Source organism: Nylanderia fulva, unplaced genomic scaffold (assembly GCF_048542155.1).
Source record: "Nylanderia fulva isolate GAGA-0341 unplaced genomic scaffold, ASM4854215v1 Scaffold595, whole genome shotgun sequence".
NCBI lineage: Eukaryota > Metazoa > Arthropoda > Insecta > Hymenoptera > Formicidae > Nylanderia > Nylanderia fulva.
This window is the reverse complement of record NW_028190693.1, coordinates 5550-18206: the sequence shown is the minus strand read 5'-3', so window position 1 is coordinate 18206 and position 12657 is coordinate 5550. Positions and strand designations below refer to the sequence as shown.

Genomic DNA, 12657 nt, shown 5'->3' with positions numbered 1-12657 from the left:
ATTGAAAATCCTAATAACGTTTTACTGCCGAAGTAATTAACAGACGATAAGATTTATTTTGCATCTCAAACATCCCGCCCGCCTTGGCGCAACGTGACAAAAGGTTGATGATGTTTCCGGCGCGGATCACATTCCGATAGCGGTTGATGGTAGGGCGGGCTCGTGTCGGCGCGGCGAAATTCACGTGATGATCGCGTGTTGTGAGTCGATCAGCTGAGTCGACGAAAACACGTGGTGATCACGTGCTGCGAATCGATCAGCTGAAACGGCGAAAGCATGTGGCAGATGTGAACGGCGAGTGAATGATGCAGTGAACGGTGAAAACGAGACAAGTGTTATAGTGAGGTGATGAGTGAAATGAGTGAAGTGTGACAGTTGATATGGTGCATGACGTGATGATCGTGTAGTGAGTGATGCTATGTGTCAACGTGCGGTGTAGGAACGTCGTTCACGCCCGGAAGAAACACGAGCTTGACGAGTGGGCGCACGAGCTCGGACGTGGCCGTTCGGATCGTCACTACGCGTGTAACTCCATCGTCCCCGGGGTGCAAACGCGATATGCGAGCGAGGGGCCAGCGGTTCGGGGGGGTGATCTCGGAGCGAACGAGGCAGAGATCGCCGACGTGGGGTGCAGGTGCATCCTTGAGCCACTTGGTGCGTGGGGCGAGTCCGTGCATGTATTCGGATGACCATCGCTGCCAGAAGTGATCCCTCATCCGCTGCAGATGACGCCAACGTGACAAGGTGGACACCGTCTGCTCTGTCAATGACGGTTCTGACAAGGCGAGGAGCGGTGTCCCGATGAGGAAGTGACCGGGGGTCAGCGCCGAGACGTCCTCTGGATCATCTGAGAGTGCCTGCAACGGACGTGAGTTAAGACAGGCTTCAATTTGTGCAAGGAGTGTGCTCAACTCCTCGAACGTGAGGGTGGTCGCGCCGATCACCCGACGGAGGTGGAACTTGGTCGACTTTACGGCGGCCTCCCATAAACCACCAAAATGCGGGGCCGCTGGCGGGTTGAAGTGCCAGCGGATTCCTTGAGCGGTGGCGGCAAGGATGACACTTTGACCTTCGGCTGTCGCTGCGTTGAAGAGACCTCGCAGCGTCCGATCTGCTCCGATGAAAGTCGTGCCACAGTCGCTGTAGATCTCAGCACACAGGCCCCTGCGGGAGACGAAGCGGCGCAGAGCGGCGATGAAGGCCTCCGAGGTGTAGTCTGAGACGACTTCTAAGTGAACGGCCTTTGACCAGAAGCAGACGAAGACTGCGATGTACCCCTTGTGCGCACGGTGTCCACGCCCCTTGCTGGTCCGGAGGAGGATTGGTCCCGCGTAGTCCAAGCCGGTGCTGAGGAACGGTCGAGTTGGCGTTACTCGCTCCCGAGGAAGGTTACCCATCGGAGGCTGTGGTGTGGCGGCGCGCCATCGAGTGCAGGTTATGCATCGGTGTAGCTGCTGTTTGACGGTGGTCCTTCCTCGAGGCACCCAGAAGCGCAGGCGGAGCAGGCCGAGAGTCAGTTGCACACCTCCGTGCAGCGTCCGTCGGTGGCAGGAATCGATCACCAGCCGAGTCAACCATGATGCCGCCGGGATGATCATTGGATGTTTCTCGTCGAGTGGTAGCTGAGCATGTTTGAGACGTCCTCCGACGCGCAGCACGCCTTGATCATCGAGGACCGGACTCAACATCGCTAGGTGGCTTCGTGGTGGGCTAGTGCGTCCAGCAGAAGCCGCAGCTACGTCCGTAGGAAAGTGGAGCGCCTGCACCACTCGCAGCCATCGAAATAAGGCGACGTCCAGCTCGTCCGGATGCAATGGACGGCCAGGTATGGCGTCACGTCTCGCCTGATTGAGCCATCGCCGACACCATGCCGTAACCCGCAGCAGCCTGTGCAGCGTTGGAAACCGGAGGAGGAGGTCAGGTTCTGCCGAGACCGGTGCCTTGATTACCAGACTGGTGGCTCGCTGCTCCGGGAGGTCATCCTCTGGGACGTCGATGTTTGAACCCGGCCATGCAGTCTCGTCTCCTGAGAGCCAGGTAGGTCCTGTCCACCACAACTCATGATTGATTAATTCAGCAGGAGTAACACCGCGCGATGCGCAATCTGCAGGATTCTCTCGTCCAGCGACGTGTCTCCATTGAGCGTCTGGAAGCAGGGTCTGGATCTGAGATACTCGGTTGGCGACGAAGGTTTTCCAACGGGTGCTGTGTCCGCGGATCCAATGAAGTGTGACCCTTGAATCTGACCACAGATGCACCGGCGTCGTTGTCAAACCGAGAGTAGCGCGCACGTGGAGCATGAGCGTGGTAAGTAGAGCTGCTGCACAGAGTTCCAAGCGAGGTAACGACACCTGCTTGACAGGCGCGACCTTCGATTTTGCCATCAATAGGTTGATTGACGTTTTTTCTGTTGCAGCGTTGCGGATGTACACCACGGCGGCGTATCCTCGCTCTGAAGCGTCGGCAAACCCATGGAGCTGCAGTTGCGAATGGTCGTCTCCGGTGTTGAGCCAGCGAGTTACACGGATGTTATCCAATAGAGGAAGCTGATCCAACAACTGCCTCCAGCGGTGTGCGTCCTGATCAGGCAGCGGAGAGTCCCAATCCAGCCGTTGAAGCCACGTCGTCTGGATCAGAATTTTGGCTCTGATGACGACAGGCGCGAGCCAACCCATCGGATCAAAGAGCCGAGCCGTTTCGGCTAGAACTCGTCGCTTTGTGAGATCAGTGACTGGACGTGGACGAATTGAGAAGGAGAACCAATCGCCTTGAGGATGCCATTGGAGGCCCAGGGTAGCGTGACTCTCTTCTTCCCATGAGTGCGGCCCACGTTGCAGCTGATGTTCTGGTGGAATTCCTGTGAGCACCTGAGGATCGTTGGCGGCCCACTTTCTCAAAGGACATCCGCCCGCCGTGCAAAGACTCCGTAGTTCCTGCTGAAGGTCGATAGCATCTTCCAAGCTATCGGCGCCGGTGACCACGTCGTCGACGTAGCAGTCGTGTCGCAGTGCCTTGACTCCGAGTGGATATCGTGCCTCTTCGTCTGCTGCGAGTTGATGAAGAGTCCTGATGGCGAGGAAGGGTGCACACGCTAGCCCATAGGTCACGGTCCTCAGCTCGTACTCGTGGACGTCGTCAGAGCTGTTGTGGCGCCACAGGATAGTTTGCAGGCGACAGTCCTCCGGATGCACGAGGATTTGTCGGTACATTTTCTCGATGTCCGTGACGAGCACGTACCGATGCCAACGCCAACGAAGTAGGACGTCAGCGAGTGCTGGCAAGAGATTGGCTCCAGTGAGGAGGTGTGCGTTCAGCGACTCTCCGGACCGTGTGCGCTGGGAGCCGTTGAACACGACCCTGAGCTTCGTGGTCGTGCTTGACTCCTTGAGGACCCCGTGATGCGGTAAGTAACACCTGGGGCTGCCAGTTGTTGTAGTTGTGCTAACCTTCTCCATATGTTGTAGGTTCTCGTATTCCTCCATGAAGTCTAGATAGAGGTCACCGAAACGACGATCTCGTGCTCCTTTCCGCTCCATGGCATCCAGTAGGCGTTCAGCAGGTCGACGAGTCTCGCTGAGCGATGTCGGCGGCGGTGAAGTAAATGGCAGCCTCACCATGTATCTTCCACTGGACGTGCGTGTGACCGTGCGCACGTAGATGTCCTCGCATCTGGCTTCATCGGCGGTAAGCGGTGTCCCAGCCACTGGCTCGCGTTCCTGCTCCCAGAAGCGTCGAACCATGTCAGCGAGGTCGTGGTCTGCGGTGCACTGGAACGTGCTGCGATGTCCTTCGGTTGCTGCTGCATCGTAGCCCCCGGACAGGATCCATCCTAAGCTCGTCTGTTGGGCGATCGGCATCCGTGATCCGCCCTTGCGAAGACCTTCCTCGAGGATCAATGCGTAAACTTCTGCTCCAAGAAGTAACTCCGCAGGATCGTCGTCCAGGAAGCGCGGGTCGGCCAGTCGAAGTCCTTGGATGTGAGGCCAGCTACGATCTTCGCGTTGAGAGGTGCCTTGCTGCAATGAGATGCGAGGCAGCACAAAAGCAACCACGCGGAGCTCGACATTGGTCACGTCAGATGTGATGTCTAGCGTGACCTTGCCACGCGCTGATCCAGAGCGAGTCCCTCCGATGCCAAAGATGGACAGATCTGTTGAAGCTCGAGGCAGCCGAAGACGCTGAGCCAGTGCCTCAGAGATGATGGACACCTCGGAGCACTGGTCTATCAAGACTCGAACCTCGTGTGGTGATCCGTAGCGATCAGCGATCTTGACGCGAGCGGTTGCGAGAAGGACGGCCTTGTGTGTTTCAGTTTGCCGTGCAGTGGCCAGTGTGGTGGCAAGTGAAGTGGCCTCAGCAGATGGTGTTGATGTGGCTGCCCCGTGCAGCATGGTGTGGTGTCGCGCGTTGCACGTGAGGCAGTTCCTTTTTGATTGACACCGTGCTAGGAAATGATTGCCTAGGCAGTTGAAGCACAGTCGGTTGGCCTCCACGAACGTTTTCCGCTCAACCGCGGTCTTGGCCTTGAAGCCCTTGCACGTCATCAGTGTATGGTTTTCACGGCACAGTACACACTGAGGTGAATCTGTGCCTTGGTGCTTCGTGACGTGCGCTTTGACGAATCGTGATGTCTCTCCAGATCCTTTTGTGACACTCCTCGGTCGTGCGGCGTTGAGTGTCAAGATCCGTCGACTAATGAAGTCGAGAAGTGCCTCGTTCCGTGGTGGTTCGGTGGGGTCTGAAGTGGTTGACTCCCATTCGAGACGAGTGCGTGCGTCGAACAATTCGACGACCATGTGGTTGAACAGATCCATCCCGTGCGAGTTGATAGGACGTCCGATGCTCTCCTGTGCGTTGACTGCGGCGGTGACAGCGTTGTGAATGCGGCTCAGCTCCTCGGCGGTATCTCCCTTCATCTTTGGCACGGCGGTAAACGTGGCAAAGTTGGAGCGGATCAACTCTCTTTTGTTATTGTAGTGCTTGTCCAAGATTGCCCAAGCGCGATCGTAATTGTCACTCGTGACAGGTAGTGACTTTATCAACTTTTCAGCCGGACCTGTCAGACACGAGCGGAGGTGATGAAGGCGCTCAATGTTCGAGATTGAATTGCTGCTCACGACGGACAGGAAGAGATCGCGAAAGGATGGCCAGTCAGCGTAGGCGCCAGAGAACGGCGGCAACTTGATGCGTGGCAGCGAAGACTTTGATGCGACGTCGACGGATGGAGACACGTTCGGCTTTCGAAAATGTTCGATATAACTATCTAAAGTACTGCGTTGTGCAACGTACAGATTTTCCGTATCGCCATGTAACTCCGACTTGTAGTAATCGCTCTCGCAAAATTTCTCTTTCAGAGCCGCTCGAATGAGATCATGCTGTGTCTCGAATTTCGTCCACAGCTGATCTAAGATTCTGGTCCGTGTGGATACGGCACTGGCGGTGATGTTGGTGGTGCCCAGCTTCTTCAAATATTCCACGGAACGTGAAATGCGGACCTGGATCTCACGTTGACAGTCGATCAACGTGTTCACATCCATGGTGAACTAAGAGCACCCACGAACTACACGAAGTCACGTTCACAAAGTTGCGGGTGCCGGCGAGAAGATCCGGCTCGAAGGACCAAAAATATGTTCGCGAACGCGCTGCGTGAGGAATCGCGCGACACGACAAAGGATGAGTCACTTGTAGTATAAAGAAACCTTTAATATACGAATCTTTACTAAAATATAATGTACAATATTTAACAATTACACGCACAAAATTTACATAAAGTTTAATTAGTTTCAGCGGAGAAATCAAATCAAAAGAAAGAGCGGCGGTTGTCGATATAAATGTTCTGCGGTTTTTTTTAAGGCGGTTTTGACTTACGCGTACACGGCGGAAAGCGATAAGGCCCCTACGCCGGGGTGAGCTCCTCTTTTATAAATTTTGGAGCGGAGCCCACCTTTGCGTGAAGCGCCAATAATTTGCGTGATTTTTAAAGTAGCGCATGCTCAATAGCATGTAATTATTCGGCGGAACGGTTGCGACACCGTTACTTGTTTGTATATTTGAGCGTTTTTTATGTGACAGCTGTAAATTTACGACTTCTTTTTATTCTATTATACAAAACAAACGTGACTTTATTATTACTGATCGATGATTCCAGAATTTACCAAATAACTATTTTCGAGATCGAATTTTGTATAAATTGAAAATCCTAATAACGTTTTACTGCCGAAGTAATTAACAGACGATAAGATTTATTTTGCATCTCAAACACATGTGAAAAAGTGTTATACAAAAAAACAATCTTTTTAAATTACTATAAAAAAAATGCTATAAAAAATGTCATTTTAATTTTATAAAATATATTTTTATTGTACAAAATGATTAAATATTTCTAAAAAAAATAATGATATCAAAAATTACGACAAATAAAAACCTTTATACTATAAAATCTTTTATTATGATTATTTTATTACATCATTTTTGTCATAGAAATCTTTTACAAACAACAATTAATTAAACATATGACTCATATATTGTAACGCAGAAAATTATATAAAAAAATCAAATGTGACGAACGATTTATGATTTATGAAAAGAGAGAGGCCGAGAAAGAGACGGAGAGGGAAAGAGAGAAAAAGAGAGAGAAACGGAGAGACGGGGAGAGAGAGAGAGAGAGAAAGAGAGAAAGACGGAGAGAAAGACGGAGAGAAAGACAAAAAGGGAGAGAGACAGTGAGAGAGACGGAAAGAGAGAGTGAGAAAGACGGAAAGAGAGAGAGAGAGAGAGAGAGAGAGAAACGGAGAGAGAGACGGAGAGAAAGAGAGAGACAGAGAGAGAGGGGAGAGAGAGAAAGAGAGAGACAGAGGGGGGGGGGAGAGAGAGAGAGAGAGAGAGAGAGAGAGAGAATTTATTAATGAACATGAAGAGCAATAAATTAAAATTTAAAAAGATAAAATTAATATAAACGTAATAATTATACACAGTACTCAAACGTAATACTTATTTCCTGTAAGAAAATGAAAAAAATTTATTCATTAAAAAATATTTTATTTTGACGGACTTCGTAATTTCGTAATTAAGTATTATATTAGGCCTATATTTCCTCCTATGTAAATATATTAAAAAATGTAAAAATAAAGTATAATTTATTTTGAAATTTTAGGAACATTTTATAGCAGAATATAATTTTGATAAGATGAAAAAATGTGTTGGAATTTATTATAACATTTTTAATAATTAACTGTAAATATTTAATATTTAATTTTATAAAAATGTATATAAGTATTCAATTTCTCAATTTTTGCTCTATGTTCTTTAAATTATCATTACTTCAAATAATAGAACCCGAATATAGAAAAATTTAATATTTAATCTAATTCAATAAATTCAATAATAAATTTTATGCATTTATATTATTTGTATAATTTCATATTTTTGGAGAAGTAAAATTATAACGTGTTAGGTCTTCTGCATTTACTTTAATAATTGTTTTCAACTGATCATTATATTATTGATTATATTAAGTATAGGCCGTTCTCGACTTTTGCTTAAAAATATATATATTCTGCATTAATTTATGATTTATATATTCTTTATATGATATGTCATCGGTAACTTAAAAGATTTTTTTTACACACTACATAATTAAAAAATTTTTTTATCGGCAAAAATTGTTTTACAATTCTATATAAGCAATGTATAATCTAATACTTTCTTGTAATGAATATGCTTTATGTGTTTTTTTATATTTTTAATTTGAAATGATTCTATTAAAAAAATTTCTATTGTTTGTTTTATAATAAATATTATTTACATGTAGCATTTTTTACAAACTGGTTTAAACTGCTTTAAATGTGAAAAATAATCATGATTATACTATATCTCAAAAATATTCAGCCAATTTTTATATGAATTTTAATTCGATATGTATTAGTGATGTTGATCGAATCTATTGTTGATGGAAAATGTAATATAAAAATTTTTTCTAAAGATGATATACAATATATTGCCTGTATTGTGTGTCTGTGTTTTCTTTTATTTTAAAATTTTTGAAAGCAGATTTTTAAAATTGCTTTATCATAGTGTTATTATTGTATTCATTAGATTAGAAAGAGAGAGACCGAGAGAGAGAGAGAGAAAGACGGAGAGAGAGACGGAAAGAGAGAGACTGAGAGAGAGAGAGAGACCGAGAGAGAGAGAGAGAGAGAGAGAGAGAGACGAAGAAAAACAGAGAGAGAAAGAAAGACGGAGAGAAGAGAGAAAAGAGAGAGAGACCGAGAGAGAGACGGAGAGAGAGTGAGAAGACGGAGAAAAAGAGAGAGAAAAAGAGAGAGAGATAGAAGAGAGAGAGACGGAGAGAGAGACGGAGAGAAGAGACGGAGACAAAGAGAGAGAGAGAGAGAGAGAGAGAGAGAGAGAGGGGAGAGAGAGAGAGAGAGAAGAGAGATATGGAGAGAGAGGCGCAGAGAAAGAGAGAGACCGAGAGAGAGAGACGGAGAGAGAGTGAGAAAGACGGAGAGAAGGAGAGAGAAAGAGAGATTGATGAGCTTTTATTTAGCTTTCTCAGCTATTTTCTTATACAGTTTTAACATTTACATATGTAAGATATGCGCTTTTAATCTTCTTTTAAATAATTCGAGCCTATCGCAAGTTTTAATTTCTACTGGCAGGACGTTATACAATATACTTCCTTCATAAAACAAACTTTTCTGTGCACTCCTTGTTTTTCGAAATTGAATTTCGATATTACCCGCTTGTCTTGTTTCCCTATCGCATTTGTTCCCTACTATTTGTAACTTATCTCTTAACTGAATTGGTAACAGGTTATTCAATATCTTGAAAATAAATATACATATATTATATTGTAATCTTTGTCTTACTGACATAAATTGCAACGCCTCTAGCATGTCTTCCACTTTGGTGTATCTATCACATTGAAGTATTATCCTCATAGCTCTGTTTTGTACCTTCTGCAGTTGGGTTATCTGCGTCTCCCCCATGCCTATTAATATCGTCGCGCAATACTCAAAATGAGGAGCTATGATTGTCTTATATATAATGCATCTAGTATACACTGATATGTAATTACCTACTCTATTTAAGAAACTCGTTTTTTTACCTATTTTCTTTAACATATAATCACAGTGATCTTGAAATCGAAGTCTGTCATCGATAATTATACCTAGATATTTCATAGTCTCTACACGCTCTATTTCAATTCCGTCCAGACATTTCAAAATAGTATTACCTCTCAATTCTTTTCGAATACTTCTAACTATCATATACTTCGTTTTACTTGCATTCATTTTTAACTTATTTATATTCATCCAACGTTCGATTATATTAAAAGCCGTGTTCAATTTTATCTCTATATCCGTGCTACTTTCTCCACTTACATATATAAGCGTGTCGTCTGCAAACATTTTTATATTGCACCCTTCTGGACAGCCTTCGATTATATCATTTATATATATTATAAATAGTAAAGGTCCTAGTACCGAGCCTTGTGGCACTCCGTATTCTGTTGTCAATAATTTAGACCATGTATGATTGAAACGCACTTGCTGTTTCCTATTATTTAAATATGATTTGAACCATTCTAAGGCCATTCCTCTAATTCCATAATAATACATTTTTCCTAATAATCTTTCTCTGTCTATTGTTTCAAACGCTCTCTTAAGATCCATGAAAATTACACCTACCATTTTTCCTTCGCTTACTATTAATTTCCATTCGTCAATGACAGTTTGAATCGCTGTTTCACACGAGTAATATTTTCTAAACCCCGACTGATGTTCTGTTATAATATCGTTAGTTTCCAAATACATTTCAAGTTGTTCTTTTACTACTAATTCTAACACTTTTTCAAATATTGGTAACATATTTATAGGCCTATAATCGCTCGCTTTTTTCGCTTTATCTATCTTTGGAATCGGTATTATCGTAGAGGTTTTCCAACCTTCCGGACAGAGACCTTCTCTTAAAGAATTGTTTATTATATTCGCAAATTCCTCTTTTATTACAGAAAAAGTTGTCCTCAATATATCGCTAGTTATTCCCTCTTCCGTACCTTTCTTTTTCGGCAATCCCATAACAATTTTTTCTAACTGCTCTAGTTTAATAGTCACGAAATTTTCCATAAATCCTTTATTTTCGATAATATAAATAATTTTCTTATTTATATTCATCCAATGATCGATTATATCACCGGATCTAACGACCTTTATAGAGTTTATTATACTATTAATACTTTGTATATAATATAAATTAAATTTATCAGCTATATTGCACTCTTCGATATCGCCTAAAATTTCAAAATCTATATTTCCTACCTCTTTTATGCCTACTGGCTCGCCTCTAATTATTTCTTTCAAGGTTTTCCACATAGACGTAGGATTTTCTTTATTAAGATCTATCATATTTTCATAATATTCTTTTTTCTTCTCCCTAATTAATTTTACTACTGTATTTCTTTCAATTTTATACTGCGACCAATTTTGTTCGGTATCGTCATACAATGCTCTTCTATATGCCTTATCCCTTCTATCCGCAGCCTCTTTTATTTCGTCTGAAAACCATTTCTTCCCTTCCCAAACTTTCGGAATTCTAAATTTTTTCCTCGGCGCCATTACATCTAACGCACCCACTATACTATCGACAAGTTTTTTTCGCCCTCTCACTGACACCCATACATTCACACTGACATTCCTGGCTTTCTTGTAATTTATTTTTCACTAATATAGCAAATTTATTTTCATCAAACTCTTTATAATTCCTAGCACTAAATTCTCTATATTTACTTTCAGTTTTACTAACACTCAGCTCAACTTTCAGCCACGCGTGATCCGTAATTTTAGGTTCATGAATTACCTGTACTATTTTATTATTATTAGCGAAGATCAAATCTATAATTGTCTGACTGTCTTTCGTAATTCTCGTCGGTTCGTTAACATATTGTTTCATACCTAAGCTTAGCATTGTCGTTTGCAGTTTATTCGCATAAAACGAATCTCTCATAAGATCTATATTAAAATCTCCTATTACCATGCATTCTCCCTTTATTATAAACTCTTCTACTATATCCTCGAAAAATCTCAAGAAATCTCCGTGCGATGCGCTCGGTGAGTGATATATTACCATTATCACTCCTTTATATAATTTATCTTTTACTTCTACCGCAACACACCAACAATTCGATTCTAATTTTTTTTTTCCCTCTAATACTATTTCATATTTAATATCGCTTCTAACGTATAAAATAACTCCTCCCGTATTCCTATTCTCAGCATTACATCTAACTATACTATAACCCGGAACGTTCACTTCACTGTCTTCGATATCCTCAGTCACTCTGGTCTCCGATAATGCTAAGAACGCAGGATTTATTTTCTTCATGATCTGATGTTGTTTCTCATCTCTGTGCGCAATTAAACTTTGCGCATTTGTATATAGTATTATCTCCGCTTCTTCCTGTGGTTGCTATTTAGCGTCCTCCCAGCCTGCTCTCCTCTTCTCCTCCCGTAGCGCCATCTTAAAGGTCGGACATTCCGGACTAAGGGCGTCATGGTCATCGCTTATATTCAGATTGTATGTTCGATTTTTGAACATACAATTCACACATTTCTTCTTTGTCGCTGTACAATCACGCGAGTTATGACTTCCTGCACATTTATAGCATGCTTCCTCTCGCGTACAATTTTTTGCAATATGATAATATCCCCAGCATTTGAAACATCTTTTAACATTGATGTGATTAAATACCGGACACTTCTTCCATCCTACACTTAGCTTTCCTTTCTTCAATATCAGCTCATGTGTCTCTTCATCTGCTTCTATTATTATTGACCCTTCTTCATTTCCTTTTCTTTCAGATTGATTATTTCTCCTTTCTTTGATCATTCTCTTCACAATTCGCATATTTGCTGTATCTATTTTATTCTGCATCTTTATCGTATTTATAAGTTCATTATCATCTAATTTCATCTCTTCTACACCTATATTAATAATTTTTATCTTTGGTTTTGATTGAGGCGACTCTATCACTTTATAATTTTCTCCCAGCTTAGCTTGAACTGTCTCCTTCAATTTTCTCACCTCCTCGCCGGTTTCACAACCCACGATCACTGTTCCCTTGCTACCTTTCCTTAATTTCGTTATTCCCATAGCCATACTCTTAATATCCACCTTTTCTTTTATCAATTTTTTAGTGGCTTCACTCTCTTGTTGCATTTTCGGCTTAACAATTATAACGTTTTCTTTCTTCTTCCCTTTAACCGCTTCACTGTAGCTTATCTGCGATTCTTCCTTTGATACACATGTTACTCCCTGTATCATTTTCTTCAAGTTTTCCAGTTCTTGCTTAACATTTACTAATTCTTCTTGAACTACTTCTTTAATCATTAGTTTAATTTCATTTTTACAGGCTGTTTCATTTTTTATTTCCTTTACAGTTTTTATGATCCAGTCTACTTTTACATCAATGCCTGATCCTTTACTTGTGAACGATCCTGCAGATCCCACGGATCCTGTAGACGATGTCCTATCTCTTCCTGCCGTCTTCATGTTTGTTTCTTTACTATCAATCAAAAACTCCTCAAATGGGCCTTTACACGGCACTAATTCTTGTCTACTGTCCAGAATTTTATGCTTAATTACACATCCTGGATG

The 12657-nt window shown here is 43.1% G+C and overlaps 2 protein-coding genes across 2 annotated transcripts; both read right to left on the bottom strand.

The window, feature by feature from the left end:
• Positions 1 to 416: 416 nt before the first annotated feature.
• LOC114929585 (uncharacterized) lies at positions 417 to 5537 on the bottom strand. Its single transcript, XM_085487674.1, has one exon. The coding sequence runs from the start codon at positions 5535 to 5537 to the stop codon at positions 417 to 419; it is 5121 nt and encodes a 1706-aa protein (XP_085343800.1).
• A 5869-nt stretch (positions 5538 to 11406) lies between these two features.
• On the bottom strand, positions 11407 to 12657 carry LOC146720875 (uncharacterized; the record flags this gene model as incomplete). The annotated part of the gene is made up of 1 exon (XM_085487675.1): positions 11407 to 12657. A coding segment is annotated over one exon (1188 nt), but the record flags the coding sequence as incomplete, so codon positions are not given.